This window comes from Ixodes scapularis, unplaced genomic scaffold (genome assembly GCF_016920785.2).
Source record: "Ixodes scapularis isolate PalLabHiFi unplaced genomic scaffold, ASM1692078v2 PGA_scaffold2__306_contigs__length_199485367, whole genome shotgun sequence".
NCBI lineage: Eukaryota > Metazoa > Arthropoda > Arachnida > Ixodida > Ixodidae > Ixodes > Ixodes scapularis.
Window position 1 is genome coordinate 133,537,371 of NW_024609857.1, and position 14,842 is coordinate 133,552,212.

At 48.4% G+C, this 14,842-nt stretch overlaps 1 protein-coding gene across 1 annotated transcript; it reads right to left on the reverse strand.

Moving 5' to 3' along the window:
- Positions 1 to 13,236: 13,236 nt before the first annotated feature.
- LOC115330108 lies at positions 13,237 to 14,372 on the reverse strand. The gene is made up of 2 exons (XM_040206419.2): positions 13,308 to 14,372; positions 13,237 to 13,248 (listed from the first exon to the last, which is right to left on the reverse strand). Exons 1-2 carry the CDS (start codon positions 14,070 to 14,072, stop codon positions 13,237 to 13,239), a joined length of 777 nt encoding a protein of 258 aa, XP_040062353.2. The 5' UTR covers positions 14,073 to 14,372.
- Between the last annotated feature and the right edge of the window lie 470 nt (positions 14,373 to 14,842).

Consider the following 14,842-nt stretch of genomic DNA (forward strand, 5'->3'; position numbering starts at 1 on the left):
CGTCAGGAAAGAGTTGGACAGGCTGTATGACTCTTCTCAGCGTCGATGGCGCCTCACCCCACCGGAGGCACATGCCCGTGCGGCCGACTGCTGCAGCTTGGGTTCACCAGCTGCTACACCGGGGTTTATACCACGCCGCCGTCGAGACCCTGCTGAGTGGCGCACTGCTGACAACCGCCCTATCTGCTTCAACTGCAGCAGGGCAGGCCATGTCGCTCGCTACTGCCGCAATAATTGGAGCGCACAACAACGTCCACTTTCAGCTATAAGCCGTCGCCCGTACAATGGTCAGTTTTCTTTTTCCAATCGCCGCGATTTTCAAGACGACACACTCCATGCTCCGTCGCATAATCATCGATCGCCGTCTCCACACCGCCGCCAATCCCTGTCGCCTGCTCCCCGTCGCACTTCGTCGCCGCCCTTCACTTCAAGGCGCTCGGAAAACTAAGTCATGCAGCCTCAGGGGGTGAGGCTGCAATTCGCGGATTGCCCGAAAATCCTCTTCACAGTACTTTTGGCACCGCTCGTAACCGAATGCTCATTTATATTGACGGTATACCGACGCATGCACTTGTGGACACAGGCGCCGCTATTTCCATAATGAGGGAAGATTTCCGACGACAATTAAAAAAAGTGATGACCCCACCCGACACAAAAACTCTACGGAGCGCAGACGGTCGAATTATCTTGTCCCTCGGTATGTGCGGTGCACGCATTACGTTCGATAGCGACACGGCATTTATACTTTTCACGGTACTGACGACCTGTCCCCACCAAATCATTCTAGGCTGGGATTTTCTTTCTTCACACGCAGCCCTTATTGACTGTGAAAAAGGAAAAATAGAACTCGGCGGCTGTGACACATGTGAACTTTCTAAACCTATGGAATATAAATTATGCTGTGCCGAAACTTTGAGAATTCCACCACTTGCCACTGTCTCCCTAGACGTGACGACTAACCTACCTGCAGAAAGTGGTGATTACGTAATTGCACCGAATATGAACATCTTGTTATCGAAACAACTCGCCCTACCCCACTCAGTCACCACCATATGCAATTGCACGGCCCATCTTTGGATAACCAATATTGGTACGTCTACTCAAACCTTAGCTAAGGATACGACCGTAGCTACGACCTTCCCAACTGACCAATGTGTTATTTCAGTTGTTTCGCAAAACGACTCTCAAGCTACTACTTCGCAGCAGTTGCAGTACCCTGGCTCTTTAAAATTCACAAACATGATAGACGCCAAGTTGCACCCAGACCAAAAGCAACAACTCCACACTCTACTTTCCAAATTTCACGACATTTTCGACCTTGAGCATCGTCCTCTTGGCCGAACTGCTGCCGTTACCCATCGCATCGATACCGGTCTGGAAGTCCCCATTCATCAGCGTCCTTACCGTGTCTCTGCGAGCGAACTCCGTATTATTCAGCAAGAAGTAGACAACATGCTGTCTAAAGATATTATTCAACAGTCCTCAAGCCCTTGGTCAGCCCCAGTTGTCCTCATTAAAAAGAAAGACGGGTCTTGGCGCTTTTGCGTGGACTACCGCCGATTGAACAAAATAACTAAAAAGGACGTTTATCCCCTCCCACGAATAGATGACACCCTCGACTGCTTACATGGAGCTGAGTACTTCTCGTCCATCGACCTTCGAGCCGGCTACTGGCAGATTAACGTAGATGAAGTCGATCGGGAGAAAACTGCTTTCATCAATCCCGATGGCCTTTTTGAATTTAAAGTAATGCCCTTCGGATTGTGTAACGCGCCTGCCACGTTCGAAAGGATGATGGACCGTCTGTTGAAAGGCTTAAAATGGACCATCTGCTTGTGCTACCTGGACGATGTTATTATTTTTTCGGACTCCTTTTCATCTCACCTCGAACGCTTGGCGCAAGTGCTGCAGATCTTTCGAGAGGCTGGATTACAGCTCAATTCATCCAAATGTCAGTTTGGCCACCGACAAGTTAAAATTTTGGCACACCTTGTCGATAAAAACGGAATTCAACCCGACCCCGAAAAAATAAACGCTGTTCACAATTTCCCTCTACCTCAATCGCCGAAAGACGTCCGAAGCTTTTTGGGCCTCTGTTCTTATTTTCGACGCTTCATTGGACAGTTTGCCCAGATCGCTCAACCTCTCACTATGCTCCTCAAGAAAAATCAGTCTTTTATCTGGCACAAAGAACAGCAGACATGTTTTGCATACTTGAAGGCAGCACTTACATCACGCCCGATCCTCGGCCATTTTGACGACTCAGCACCTACAGAAATTCGTGCGGATGCCAGTGGCCATGGCATTGGAGCCGTCCTCGCGCAATATCAACACAACCAGCAGCAAGTCATTGCCTATGCCAGCAGACTGCTTTCTCCAGCGGAACGGAACTACACAATTTCAGAAAGAGAATGCCTAGCCGTCGTATGGTCAATCGCCAAATTTCGTCCATATATCATCGGTCGCCCTTTTTGCATCGTCACCGATCACCATGCATTGTGCTGGCTCGCTTCTTTAAAAGATCCAATCGGTCGCCTCGGACGATGGGCACTCCGCCTGCAAGAATACGATTGTACTATAGTATACAAATCCGGCAAATTACATCAAGATGCCGACTGCCTATCCCGCCATCCTGTAGACCCACCAGATATCAACTCTGATGCATTCGACCTTCCGGTGCTCCCCATCACTGACCCCGTCAATCTCGGACATGAACAGCGTCTTGATCCAGTCCTCCGAGGCATCATTAACGGCATGACGGCTGGCACAAATCTTTCTTCTTGCGGCCTCTATTGTCTCCATAATCAAGTTCTTTACAGACAAAACTTTAGACCTGACGGACTACCCTGGCTCCTCGTCATCCCAAAACAACTGCAGCAAGCATCCTTCAACAATTACACGACGCCCCATCCTCTGGCCATCTAGGAGTCGTCCGGACCTATGAAAAAGTAAAACAACGGTTTTACTGGCCCGACCTCTATCGATCTGTCAAACGATACGTTTCTTCCTGCAACCTCTGCCAGCGCCGGAAAAAGCCGCCTTCCCGACCACCCGGACTCCTGCAACCACTACACCCGCCTGAAACCCCATTTCAACGCCTGGGCGTGGACCTACTCGGTCCTTTCCCTTTGTCATCGGCGAGAAACCGGTGGATAGCAGTGGCAGTCGACCATACAACTCGATACGCAGTAACGGGAGCACTTCCCACTAGCACTGCAGTCGACATTGCTCAGTTTCTTTTACAAGGAGTTATCTTAAAGCACGGAGCGCCTAGTGAACTTCTCACCGATCGAGGACGCGGCTTTCTGTCACGAGTCGTGGAAGAAGTATTACAGTCCTGTTCTATACTTCACAAGGTGACCACCGCCTATCACCCTCAAACAAATGGATTAACTGAACGATTTAACCGGACACTCACCGACATGTTATCCATGTACGTCTCTTCAAGCCACACCAACTGCGACACAGCACTGCCTTTTATAACCTTCGCTTATAACTCTTCCCGTCACGATACAACTAGCTTCACACCTTTTTACCTTCTCTTCGGCCGTGAACCCCGGTTAATGCTCGATACTCTCCTTCCTCTACAACCTGAAGCTTCACTTACCGCCTACACAACAGATGCAGTCAGTGACGCCGAAGAAGCCCGGCAGTTAGCGAGAATTCGTACCCTTGATTCTCAAGAACGCCAGTGTGCACGTTACGATCACAATCACAGAGTCGTTACATTCTCACCCGACGACCTTGTTTTGCTCTGGACTCGGCAACGCCGTGTCGGACTAGCCGAAAAACTCCTCCCTCGTTACACTGGGCCTTACCGCATTCACCGCAAACTAAGCGACGTCACCTACGTGATTGAAGCAATCCACCCAAACGACACCGGCCGCAACAAACAACGTCAAACCGTCCACATCCTACGCCTCAAACCATTTTTTACTCAGTGACACCACGACCACCTTCAACTCAACGACGAGGCGTCGTTTTCTACCTGGGGGGGTAGTATTACGAGGATAAAAAAGAGGTGGTCGGGCAGTGATTTGGAGGAGAGATGAAGAAGAGGATCAGTAGTTTTTGCTTTGCTGGCAACGGATGCTGTCACCTCTATTTTCTACCATCTCAATCACCTGTAAATAAACCCCATTTTCACCGTAACAATATGCTATATTACAAACGTTCAGGTATCAAAAACAAGCACAAAAGTAATATTTTTGTCGCCTTTATTTGAAGAACTGACTGAAGGAGAAAAATAAGACCTAATCACAAGGTTTCTTCTTGTTTGACTCCTTGTTCAGCAATGAGGACAATCACGTCCTCATTGGGCCTTTTTTCAGAACCTTGAACTTCTGGCAGATGAACTCTGGAAATAGAGAAATGAAGATGTTATAAATACCTCTATCTCAGAAACATATTTATCTGTGACCATGAATTTAAAAAAGAGGAAAAAACTGTATTTAACAGTCATCAATTTAGTTATGGGCTCGGTCAGTGACGTATGGAGGTGATTTTCAGTCTCATAACAACAATCTCACAAGCGGTTTAACCATGGCGGTTCTATAGACGAAAAGTTTGGTAGTGTTATTAGAGTGTTGCCTAAAAACTAATGTTAGTAGTCGCTAAAAATAGAATAGAAAAAATAATTTGAAACTACCAAGCATGCGCCAAACGCTTGGAGAGATCGTTTTATTGTTTTCTGTCTGTACATATACAGAGAGACATGCTGTCACAGTCACTAGAAAAAAAATGTATGGCAAATTTCTAAGCAATTGGGGGCAATTACGTGAAACGTAATTGCCCCGCAACTGTAAATCACGTGTCCTTATAGACCCATCTCGAAATTACCCCCTGTTCAAGCAGAGTTGGAAATACTGCACTGCTGCGTGTGCAAAAGACATCATCAAAACGGAAACTCAATCGCTTATATATAGTTCACTTCTTGTTCTTCAAAATTGTACAAAAGAAAGCAGCTCAGCAATACGGTGGTCCTGCGACACCTATGTGGTACCTGCCCATCCCTGCAGGGCTTGTACTACCCCACATGAGGGCGTAGACAGCTAGCCCTGCCACCTTGATGGTGACTTTTGTTGAAGTTACTGTGCAGAGTTTCCAGATCTGCCTGAAGATGGCGTAATTTTGGGATGGGTCTGGGTGGAGAGCGAGGCATGGGTGGAGAGCGAGGGGGTGCTGGGGGAGCTGCAGAATGGGTTCCGGAAGCAAAGGAGGTTAGAGGACAATCTGTTCTCTTTAACGCAGTGTATCGAAATAGCAGAAAAGGAACAAAGGCCCCTATGGCTAGCGTTTCTGGATATCAAAGGAGCCTACGACAGTGTAATTCAAGAGAATTTGTGGGGCATACTGGGTACATTAGGGGTAGAAGCTGGAGTAACTAATCTTTTAAAAGATATATATAATAGCAACAAGGTGCTTATAAAATGGGAAACAAATGTATCGGAGCCTATAGAGATAGAGCGGGGGCTTAGGCAAGGCTGCCCTTTGTCGCCTTTGTTGTTCATGTTATACTTGCAGGGATTGGAGAACAAACTAGAGCGGAGCGGGTTTGGCTTCAACCTTTCTTTCATCAAGCAAGGTGAATGGATTAAACAATCACTACCGGGGCTGATGTATGCAGATGATATAGTGCTAATGGCCGACAACAAAGAAGATTTGCAGAAATTAATGGATATCTGTGGTACAGAGGGAGATAAACTAGGTCTTAAATTTAGTCAAGAAAAATCGGCAGTGATGATTTTTAATGATAAAGATGGTGGCGAGCATAGGATACAAGAGGTCATGTTGGAGGTAGTGGATAAGTACAGGTATCTTGGGGTATGGATAAATAATGGTGTTGAGTATCTAACGGAGCATGAAAAACATGTAGCGATGAAAGGTAGCAGGAATGCAGCCGTCATGAAACATAGGGCTCTGTGGAATTACAGTAGGTATGAAGTGGTGAGGGGGATTTGGAAAGGGGTCATGGTTCCCGGCCTGACCTTCGGCAATGCGGTCCTGTGCATGAGACCAGATATTCAAGCAAAGTTAGAAATTAAACAGCGGGGCGTAGGTAGGCTTGCTTTGGGAGCTCATGGAAATACGCCGAATCAGGGGGTACAAGGCGACATGGGATGGACGTCATTCGAGGGCAGGGAAGCTAGCAGCAAGATAGAATTTGAGGAGCGTTTGAGGGAAATGGAGGAAGAGCAGTGGGCTAGGAAAGTTTTCAGTTATTTGTACACGAGGAATGTAGATACCAAATGGAGAAAGCGAACTAGAAAATTATCAAGCAAATATTTGGGCGGCAGTGGGGGCGCCAACCAGGAATTACGGGTTAAGAAAAGGATAAAAGAAACAGAGAAGGGTCTGTGGGAAACGGGTATGCAGACAAAACCAGCACTGGAGACATACAGAATGTTCAAACAGGAAATTTGCAAAGAAAATATCTACGATAATTCTAGGGGAAGCTCTTTGTTGTTTGAGGCCAGGACAGGAGTATTGCGGACTAAGACGTACCGGGTTAAGTACCAGGAGATGGACACTTTATGTAGTGTGTGTGGGGAGCAGGAGGAAACGGCTGAACACTTAATACTTTTCTGTAAAGGGCTTCACCCAACAGTTAACAGTGACCGGGCGGATTTAATCAAAGCATTGGGTTTTAAAGACAGTGAAGGAAAAATAGACTTTACACGGGTAGAAATAACCAAGCGGAGGTTATCAGACTGGTGGCTAAAATCGAGGCAGGGGTGAGATTTAATCTTGGAATTCAAAACATATAATTAGATTTATAATGTTGGCTAGGTGGCGCAAGCCACCGCCCGATTCACAGGGTTTAGCCAGATCCATCCATCCATCCATCCATCCATCTATTCTAAGCAGCAGTGTTGAAAGCTTGGCTGGTTGGTACTGGTTCACGATAAAGTAAAACGCGCATAAAAAACAACTGAAAGAAAAGACACGCAAGGGGCGGCATTTTTCCTAGCAATTTCGGTGTTGCTGGCGAGTTGTTTCCTAGCCTCTCCTAGTGCAACACGAATTGCACGGATCGCACCCGGTTTGAAAATGACGAGCAACTCAGACAACTCGGAGATGTTTGAAGCGGCAGCAGTCAATCAGGGACGTAATATTTTCAATTGACACTCCGTGCCAAATATGATAACAACTAAAGACTTGGTTCTGGTTTGAAATTGATCGTTTTGGGGAATAAACCGTGTCAAAAACATGAGTCAGTATTCTCAACGCCAATTAAAGACACAAAAACATGCTTATAGGGCGTCAGTGTGTGTCTAAATAGTGCATGAAAAATAAAGCGTAATGATGATAATGGAAATTGCAGCAATTGGTTGCTGCGTGTCAACGCGGGCGGCCCGTGTTGCTGGTGTTACGACGTCAAGTTGCCGGGAGAAATTGCCCAGTCTAAAGCGGGACTAAGTTTTAGTCTTCGTATTTTCCTCCAGTCGTGCTCTCACTGACCTCAGCCATACCATGCTGAATACGCTGGTTCTCGTCTGACCACCGAAGCTAAGCAGCATGGTGCACAGTCAGTACTTGAGAGGGAGACCACTTTTTAGCTTCTCTCTCTATTTAGTGAGGCGTCTATTTTGATGTGTTTCCATGGCTACAAACACATGACTTCTCTCGACCAAGGAGCTCCCAGCTTAGAGGCCTCGAGGCTTCGGCGCGACTTTACTGAAAATTAAATTGAGATCTAAAGAATATTTCACGTTAAAAAAATTGGGTTCGTAGTTTTTTTTTTTTATAGAGAAACGCTTAATTGAAACTTCGACAACTTTTCTCTCAAACACATTGTAGTAATCTCCTCTACACGGCGGTACGAAAGGAGAGGACGCTAACAGCACTCACATGATGAGGCCGGGTAGGAAGCCGCGGCCCCGCGCGTTCGGGGCTTACGAAGAACGAGACAAAGACATGTTGCCTGCTGGGTGTCCCGTAGTTCTCTGACGTCGCTGACGGACGGCGGCTCTTTTATTAACATATGTCACGTGACATCATAGATGCATAAACACACATAACAACAAGATAAGACAACCCGATAAATTCACCATCAAAGCATACTAAACAGAACACACGTTGCGCCATCTGGTGGCAAAATCACTTATCGCAGATCACTACACACTTCCCTCCTTAAAATTTTTAAAAAGAAACGGAGGGAAACAAAGCACAAAACACAATTCGAATTTCACCACAATAAAGACAACGCTCTCCCCTTGTCTGTTAAAAAAAATTGTAACATATGGAACCGGGTATCGGCTCACAGCGGCGTTCCTGGCAATGAGACGGCAGATCGTCTGGTCGACGCTGAGCAGTACCGTAGCTCTTTTCATCCATGTCACCACAGTATGACAAAAACCATAGACAGTTTCTACATCAGATACAAACACAGTCTCCGATTCCCTATAGCCTACCTCGAGTTGCTACAGATTTGGACTGAAGTTTGTTTGCCTTTGTTTTCCTGTTTTGATGTCCATGACACAGGTGTAGTGTATGTTAGTAATTGTTAGTGGTTAGGTGTTGTCAAGAGTTGGTGTTTGTCATGGACATCTTTTTACCTTGGCCAAGGATACCTAAAGCATTTTCATTATTACATGCTATGGCATAGTGCTATGTAAGGATGCAAAACAAAGACTCATTGAAGACATTTGGAGGAATATAAGAAACACATGGAAAGACATCTCCAAAAACAAGCTCTTGGACCTGAAGACTACACTCCACACGGGAACTCCAAACAGTCTCCAAAACAACAACTATGCGTTAAACAATGTCGATAAATGAATTCTGTTCACTTTCCATATTTGAGTCATCTGAAGAAATGAAAGACATGACATAGTCTTTCAACTTTGCTGGGAGACGTTTCTTTCGTTGTGGTCGTAGGGGAGTACTAGTAGCCAATGGGGTTGCCAAAGTCACTGACGGCTGGGATACGAAAAAAAAATCACGGCTTGAAGGGTCGCACTGCACAACCACTGGGTCACAGGGTACCTCCACCTGCTGGGGAGCCCCACTTGGTTCGCCAGGACTTGGTTCCTCTGGGGGAGCAGGCTGCACGGAATCTCCGAGCGCAGCCGGAGGCTCGGTGTCGGGCCACCAGGAACATCCAGGTTGCCCAGGCGTCGGCCCAGACTCGCCAGCCAGTGGAGATTGAGGAGGCCCAGGGTCAAAAGCACCGGGGACGAGCAGTGGCCCCGGATCAGGAACTGTATGACTTTCAGGTATACTGTGTGGAATACTATCATTTTGATCTATATATGGTGCGAGGACATTTGGAAGTGGAAGTGAAGGAATACTATTGGAGAGTTCACGAAAATCTTCCTCGTCCGAGTAGATGTCGGAATCTCCCTCACGAGGCCGTGCAGACGCCTTCGTCAATTTACTGGCATTCCAGGTCCTTCCATCATCGAGCCTGTACGTGGCTGATCCCAGCTGGGCTTCAACCCTTTTCGACTGTGTATACCTTGATTGAAGTTTGCCACGATGTGTGGGCTTGAACACGTGCACGGCTTGACCGGCGGAGAACTGTGGCCGTTTGGCAGCCTTCCGGTGATCCCAATATGACTTCATGTTTTGTTGATAACTTTGAACCCTCTCGGGAAGAAGAGCACGTTGTTGTAAAACGAAATCAGGAACCTGCCTTGTAGGCATCCCTTGGAGGTTTAGTTTAGACCGGTGGATCCGACCATGCAATAAAAGTGAAGGGGCAAACCCCGTCGCAGGATGTACCGTACGGCGGTACGCTTCGAGATGGTCTCGAACAGCTTCTATAAGAGGACGGCCTTGAACTATAGCTGCCTGAAGGCACGTCTTGAGAACACGGTTAAATCTCTCCACCTGACCGTTACATTGTGGATGATACAAGGACGTTTTCAAATGTTTTATGCCATTTTCACGAAGGAAGTCTTGAAATTCTTAGGACATAAACTGTACCCCGTTGTCTGTAACAAGCTCACAGGGAAGTCCTTCATGAGCAAACACATTTCTCAAAAAGGAAATGACAGTTGAAGACGTTATTGCTGCGGCAGACTGCACCTCAGGCCACTTCGAATGATAATCTATCAAGACAATGAAAAACCGTTGACTCTGTGGCGCCCTGTCGATAGGGCCTACGATATCGACAGCAAGTTTTTCCCAAGGCTGGTCGGGGAACTTTATGGGCTGCAACGGAGCGGGTGCGGCCTTTACAGGTTTATCAGTCGAATGACACACCGTACAATTTTCCACTTTGGTTTTGATCTCCTGGTTCATGCGGGGCCACCAATAGTGTTCACGTATGAGGCTTGTTGTTCGTGATATTCCTTGGTGTGTCTCGTGTGCAAGATGGATGATGTTGTCACGGAGTGTTGATGGCGGCACGAGCCTTTCTCCACGATACAAGATACCTTCATACAGTGAAAGTTGCTCACGCACTTGAAAGAACGGTCGCATGTCGGTGTGGATGTCATTACCCTCCGGCCAGGACGTGGTAGTGTACCGGATTACAGATGGAAGGATAGTGTCATTAGCCGTAGCCTGTTGAAATGCGAGTTTGGACATGGGGACTGTGATAAGAGAAACGACCTCCTCGGTAAATTCCATACCATTCTCCGTGTAGTTAACGGGTAGCCGTGAAAAAGCATCGGCAACCAGGTTCGCAGATCCCTTCTGATATTCAATAGTGAAATTATAATTAAGCAGTCTGGCTGTCCACCGGGTGATCCTCAAAGGGCGGATCCCAGACCCCTTGCTAGAAAGCAGGGCGACTAGAGCTTGGTGGTCTGTTCGTATCACAAAGGACCGACCCCACAGATACACATGCCACCTCTCACAGGCCCACAAACAGGCCAGCGCCTCCTTTTCACCTGTTGAATACCTCCGCTCGGCATCAGTCAACGAGCGCGAAGCGAAAGCGACAGGACGCAGTTGACTTCCGTACTGTTGTTGTAACAGAGCCCCAAGACCATAGTTAGACGCATCCGTAGCCAAAACGATAGGAAGTGTTGGATCAAACATCGACAAAATCGGAGCACTTTTTATGAAAGCCTTTACATTTTGGAAACTGGCCTCGGCTTCCGGGGACCAGTGAAAGCGAACTCCTTTACGGAGAAGACGACGCATGGGCTCTACGACAGTTGAGCAATGAGGGATAATTTTACTGTAATATTCAACAAGTCCCAGAAATGCTTTCAGCTTTGCTGGTTCGGTAGGGGTTTCAAACTTCAGGACTGCATCTACCTTAGCGGAAAGGGGTGCTAGTCCTTCCGCGGAAAGATGGTGTCCCAGAAACGAAAGCTCTGTAACTCGAAAGACACCTTCACGATTTAGCTTCATCCCGGCTCGGGAGATACAAGAGAGGACCTGACGCAGATTCTCGTCGTGTTCTGCCTGCGTAGCACCGTAGACTATTATATCATCAAGGTAAAACTGGACTCCTTTGCAATCTTTCAGGATTTTTGACATGATGTTTTGAAACGCTGCAGGTGCCGAAGCCAACCCGAAACAAACGCGCTTGAATCTGAACAGTTCCTCATGCGTGATAAAAGCAGTGAGATCACGACTCACCGGGTCGAGACGAACTTGGTGGTAAGCGGACGCCAGGTCCAGCTTGGAGAAGCAACTGGCACCACGCAAGGAACCCAGTAGTTCATCGATGTGGGGTAGCGGGAAAGAATCGATGACTACCGCTTGATTTGGCGCACGGAGGTCAACACACATCCGGATACGTCCGTCAGTCCGCCGAACGACGACGATAGGTGAAACCCACTCGGAGGCATCCACTCTCTCGATCACACCTTCTCTCTCCAGTCTGAAAATCTCTTCCGAGACAGCATCCCTCAGGGTCATCGGAAGACGGCGCAGCTTGGACTGTACCGGTGGCACGTTGCAACGCTGCTTGATAGTATGGGTGGAATTCTTGACCAAACCCAAACCTGGACTAAAGAGATGTTCAAATTCTTCGAAGCCTTTGGGCAACTTGGACTGATCTGAAAGAAAAGGACTTGAAACTTGAGATGCATTTGTATTTTCATGGTGGAGCAGTTGTGCTGTGATTTCATGGCTTGTATTTTCAGGACTTGTGTTTTCAGGAAGATGTGGTTGATGGAGCCCATGGCTCTCAGGATGGCGTCGCGGAATCGCGGCTGTCGACGAATCGTGGTCAAAGTCCGCGGGAATTTTCGGAGTGGTCTTTTCCGAGACCGATGACGATGTAGACACGTTGGCACCCGAAGGTACAAAAGAAGATGACCGGGACCTTGCATCTCTGGATCCGGCCGGTTGGCGGTTTTGGCAGGACGTGATGATGAACGGCCGTCGCTGCAGGGGGACCGCCGACTTCACATACTGCCGTGGAACTCCTCCTCCCTGAGCTGCATCAACATGCGAACAAACATAATCATTTTCATCTCCTGATAATCTCATGCGCAACGCTCGGACGGCGTCGACGCCAAGTAGCGATCCTCCAGTCCGGGTGACAAAAAACTCCAGCGGTGCATAACGATCCTTAAAAACAACTTGAGCGGTGAAGCATCCAAGCACAGGGATAGTGTCTTGCATGTAGTGAACAAGAGTTTTCGAGGGCGGACATAGTCGAATGTCGGAACTCCGTTGTACTTCATTAAACTCTCGTTCATTCAGAATGGACACAAAAGAGCCAGTGTCGACAAGGAGACGAAGAGGGGTTGTATTTACCTTGATGTCGGCCATGAAGGCATCCCGACGATAAACACCTCTTGCTGCTTGCTCGGCCGACTCAACGGGGACGCTCGGCAGCATTTCCGGCACCAGGGATGGCCCAACAATGTTCACAGGATCGTTACCTCCTGACGGCACATTCCGTGAAAACGGTCGGGCAGCGAAGTAACGGCCGGAGCCCTGGGGTGCTATGTTGCGCTTTTTGGACTCCCAGGAGACTAGGGAGAGGGAAGTGACGTCAACGACACAGCAAATGCAGATTGGATGTTGACAGAAGAAAACGAAATCAACACCCAATCTGCGTTTGCTGTGTCGTTGACGTCACTTCCCTCTCCCTAGTCTCCTGGGAGTGCAAAAAGCGCAACATAGCCCCCCAGGCCACGGCTCGGGAACGACGTTCGCCGCGGGTCACTGACGAAGGCCGCCGACGGTGGGCGGCGACTCCGACAAACCACCGCAAAGTGGCCCGTCTTTCCACACAAAAAACATGCCACACCAGACGCTGGACACTCGTTGCGGTTGTGGCCGCGTCGACCACAGAATTTGCAGGGAACACCGACTCCTTCATCTCCGTGCCTTGAAGGAGGAGGGTAGCGCAGACGCTGGGGTGGGTGGTGTTGTAAAGTCCGGGGCACGTGGCTGGAAGTGACGCCGGACCGGCCATCTTGCCACCGACTTCGGGAAGGAGCCGGCCATGGACCTCCATCTTGGACGTCCGGCGTTCCAATGGGCACGTGCGCAAAGACGCGTTCAACGGCTGCCGGCGCCGCACCGCTAGCACTGTTAGCTTGCAGGTGAAAGCTTTCTGTGGCGCGCGCAAGTTGCTCGTACTGCAGCGCGAGCTGAACGACACGGGTTAAAGTGGGTACCCCCGTCCCTACACACTCTCGAAGGATGCGGTCTTGGACCCGCTTAGAGTCCAACCCCTCCAAAAATATCTCAGCAAGCCTCTCTTCCAAAGCGTCTCCATAAGAACAAAAAGACCCTTGGCGTCGCAGAGCGGTCAAGTACTCCGAGACGGTTTCTCCCGGGCGTTGGACGCGAGCGCGAAGCTTTTGGCGTTCCAGCGCGATACACCCAGAAAACTCAAAGTGCTTCTCGATAGCACTCAAAAAGACTTCAAAAACATCGCCTTCCTCGGAAGCGGGAGTCTCATCGAGCTGAAAAGCGTCAACAATTCTCTGGCCCTCAGCCCCAAGCATGGAAAACAAGATCGCCTTTTTTCGACTAGGCGCAACACTGTCCAAGCCGGACGCCTCAAGGAACATCAAGAAAGCACGTTTCCACGCGGGCCATGCACGCTCGGGCTTGCCCGGAACTGGCAAGAAGTCGGGCGGTGATGGAACCGGCGCGAGCGCTGACGTGCCGGCAGCTACAGGAGGCTGTGTTCCATTATCCATTATATATATGTTGTAGAAGGTTGTAGGAAACGATGCAAAAACAGTGCAAACTCACATCTTACGTTGTCACGAGACGCATGCTGAAGGGAAGCAGCTGTCAGGGCCCATTCTGACTAGCCATGGAACGTGTTCCAAGTGAAACGAAATGGATCGAAGAAGAAAAAAAAAATCGCGTCGGCTCTCACGGCCAGTGCACCGAGACGCGGAGAGAACTACGGTTAACCACCTCGTCGCCAAAATTTGTAGTAATCTCCTCTACACGGCGGTACGAAAGGAGAGGACGCTAACAGCACTCACATGATGTGGCCGGGTAGGAAGCCGCGGCCCCGCGCGTTCGGGGCTTACGAAGAATGAGACAAAGACATGTTGCCTGCTGGGTGTCCCGTAGTTCTGACGTCGCTGACGGACGGCGGCTCTTTTATTAACATATGTCACGTGACATCATAGATGCATAAACACACATAACAACAAGATAAGACAACCCGGTAAACTCACCATCAAAGCATACTAAACAGAACACACGTTGCGCCATCTGGTGGCAAAATCACTTATCACAGATCACTACACACATATAATTGTTTCCTGACCACGGGAACGGTTGTCTTTTTCAAAGAATTAGTGCCAATGCTTTATTTTTCGGACTGACTTGGGTATGGAGAAATATTACACACCAAAGTTTGGCCAATGACATGTTCTCTCAGCAGACACAGGTCGATATAACGTTAAAAAAAGATTTTTAAAATTGTGCTTTTTAAGTACGTGCGTAAGGC

Excerpts from the sequence above, each read along its gene's own strand:
- LOC115330108 (XM_040206419.2), bottom strand. The coding sequence starts at position 14,072 with ATGGATAATGGAACACAGCCTCCTGTAGCTGCCGGCACGTCAGCGCTC.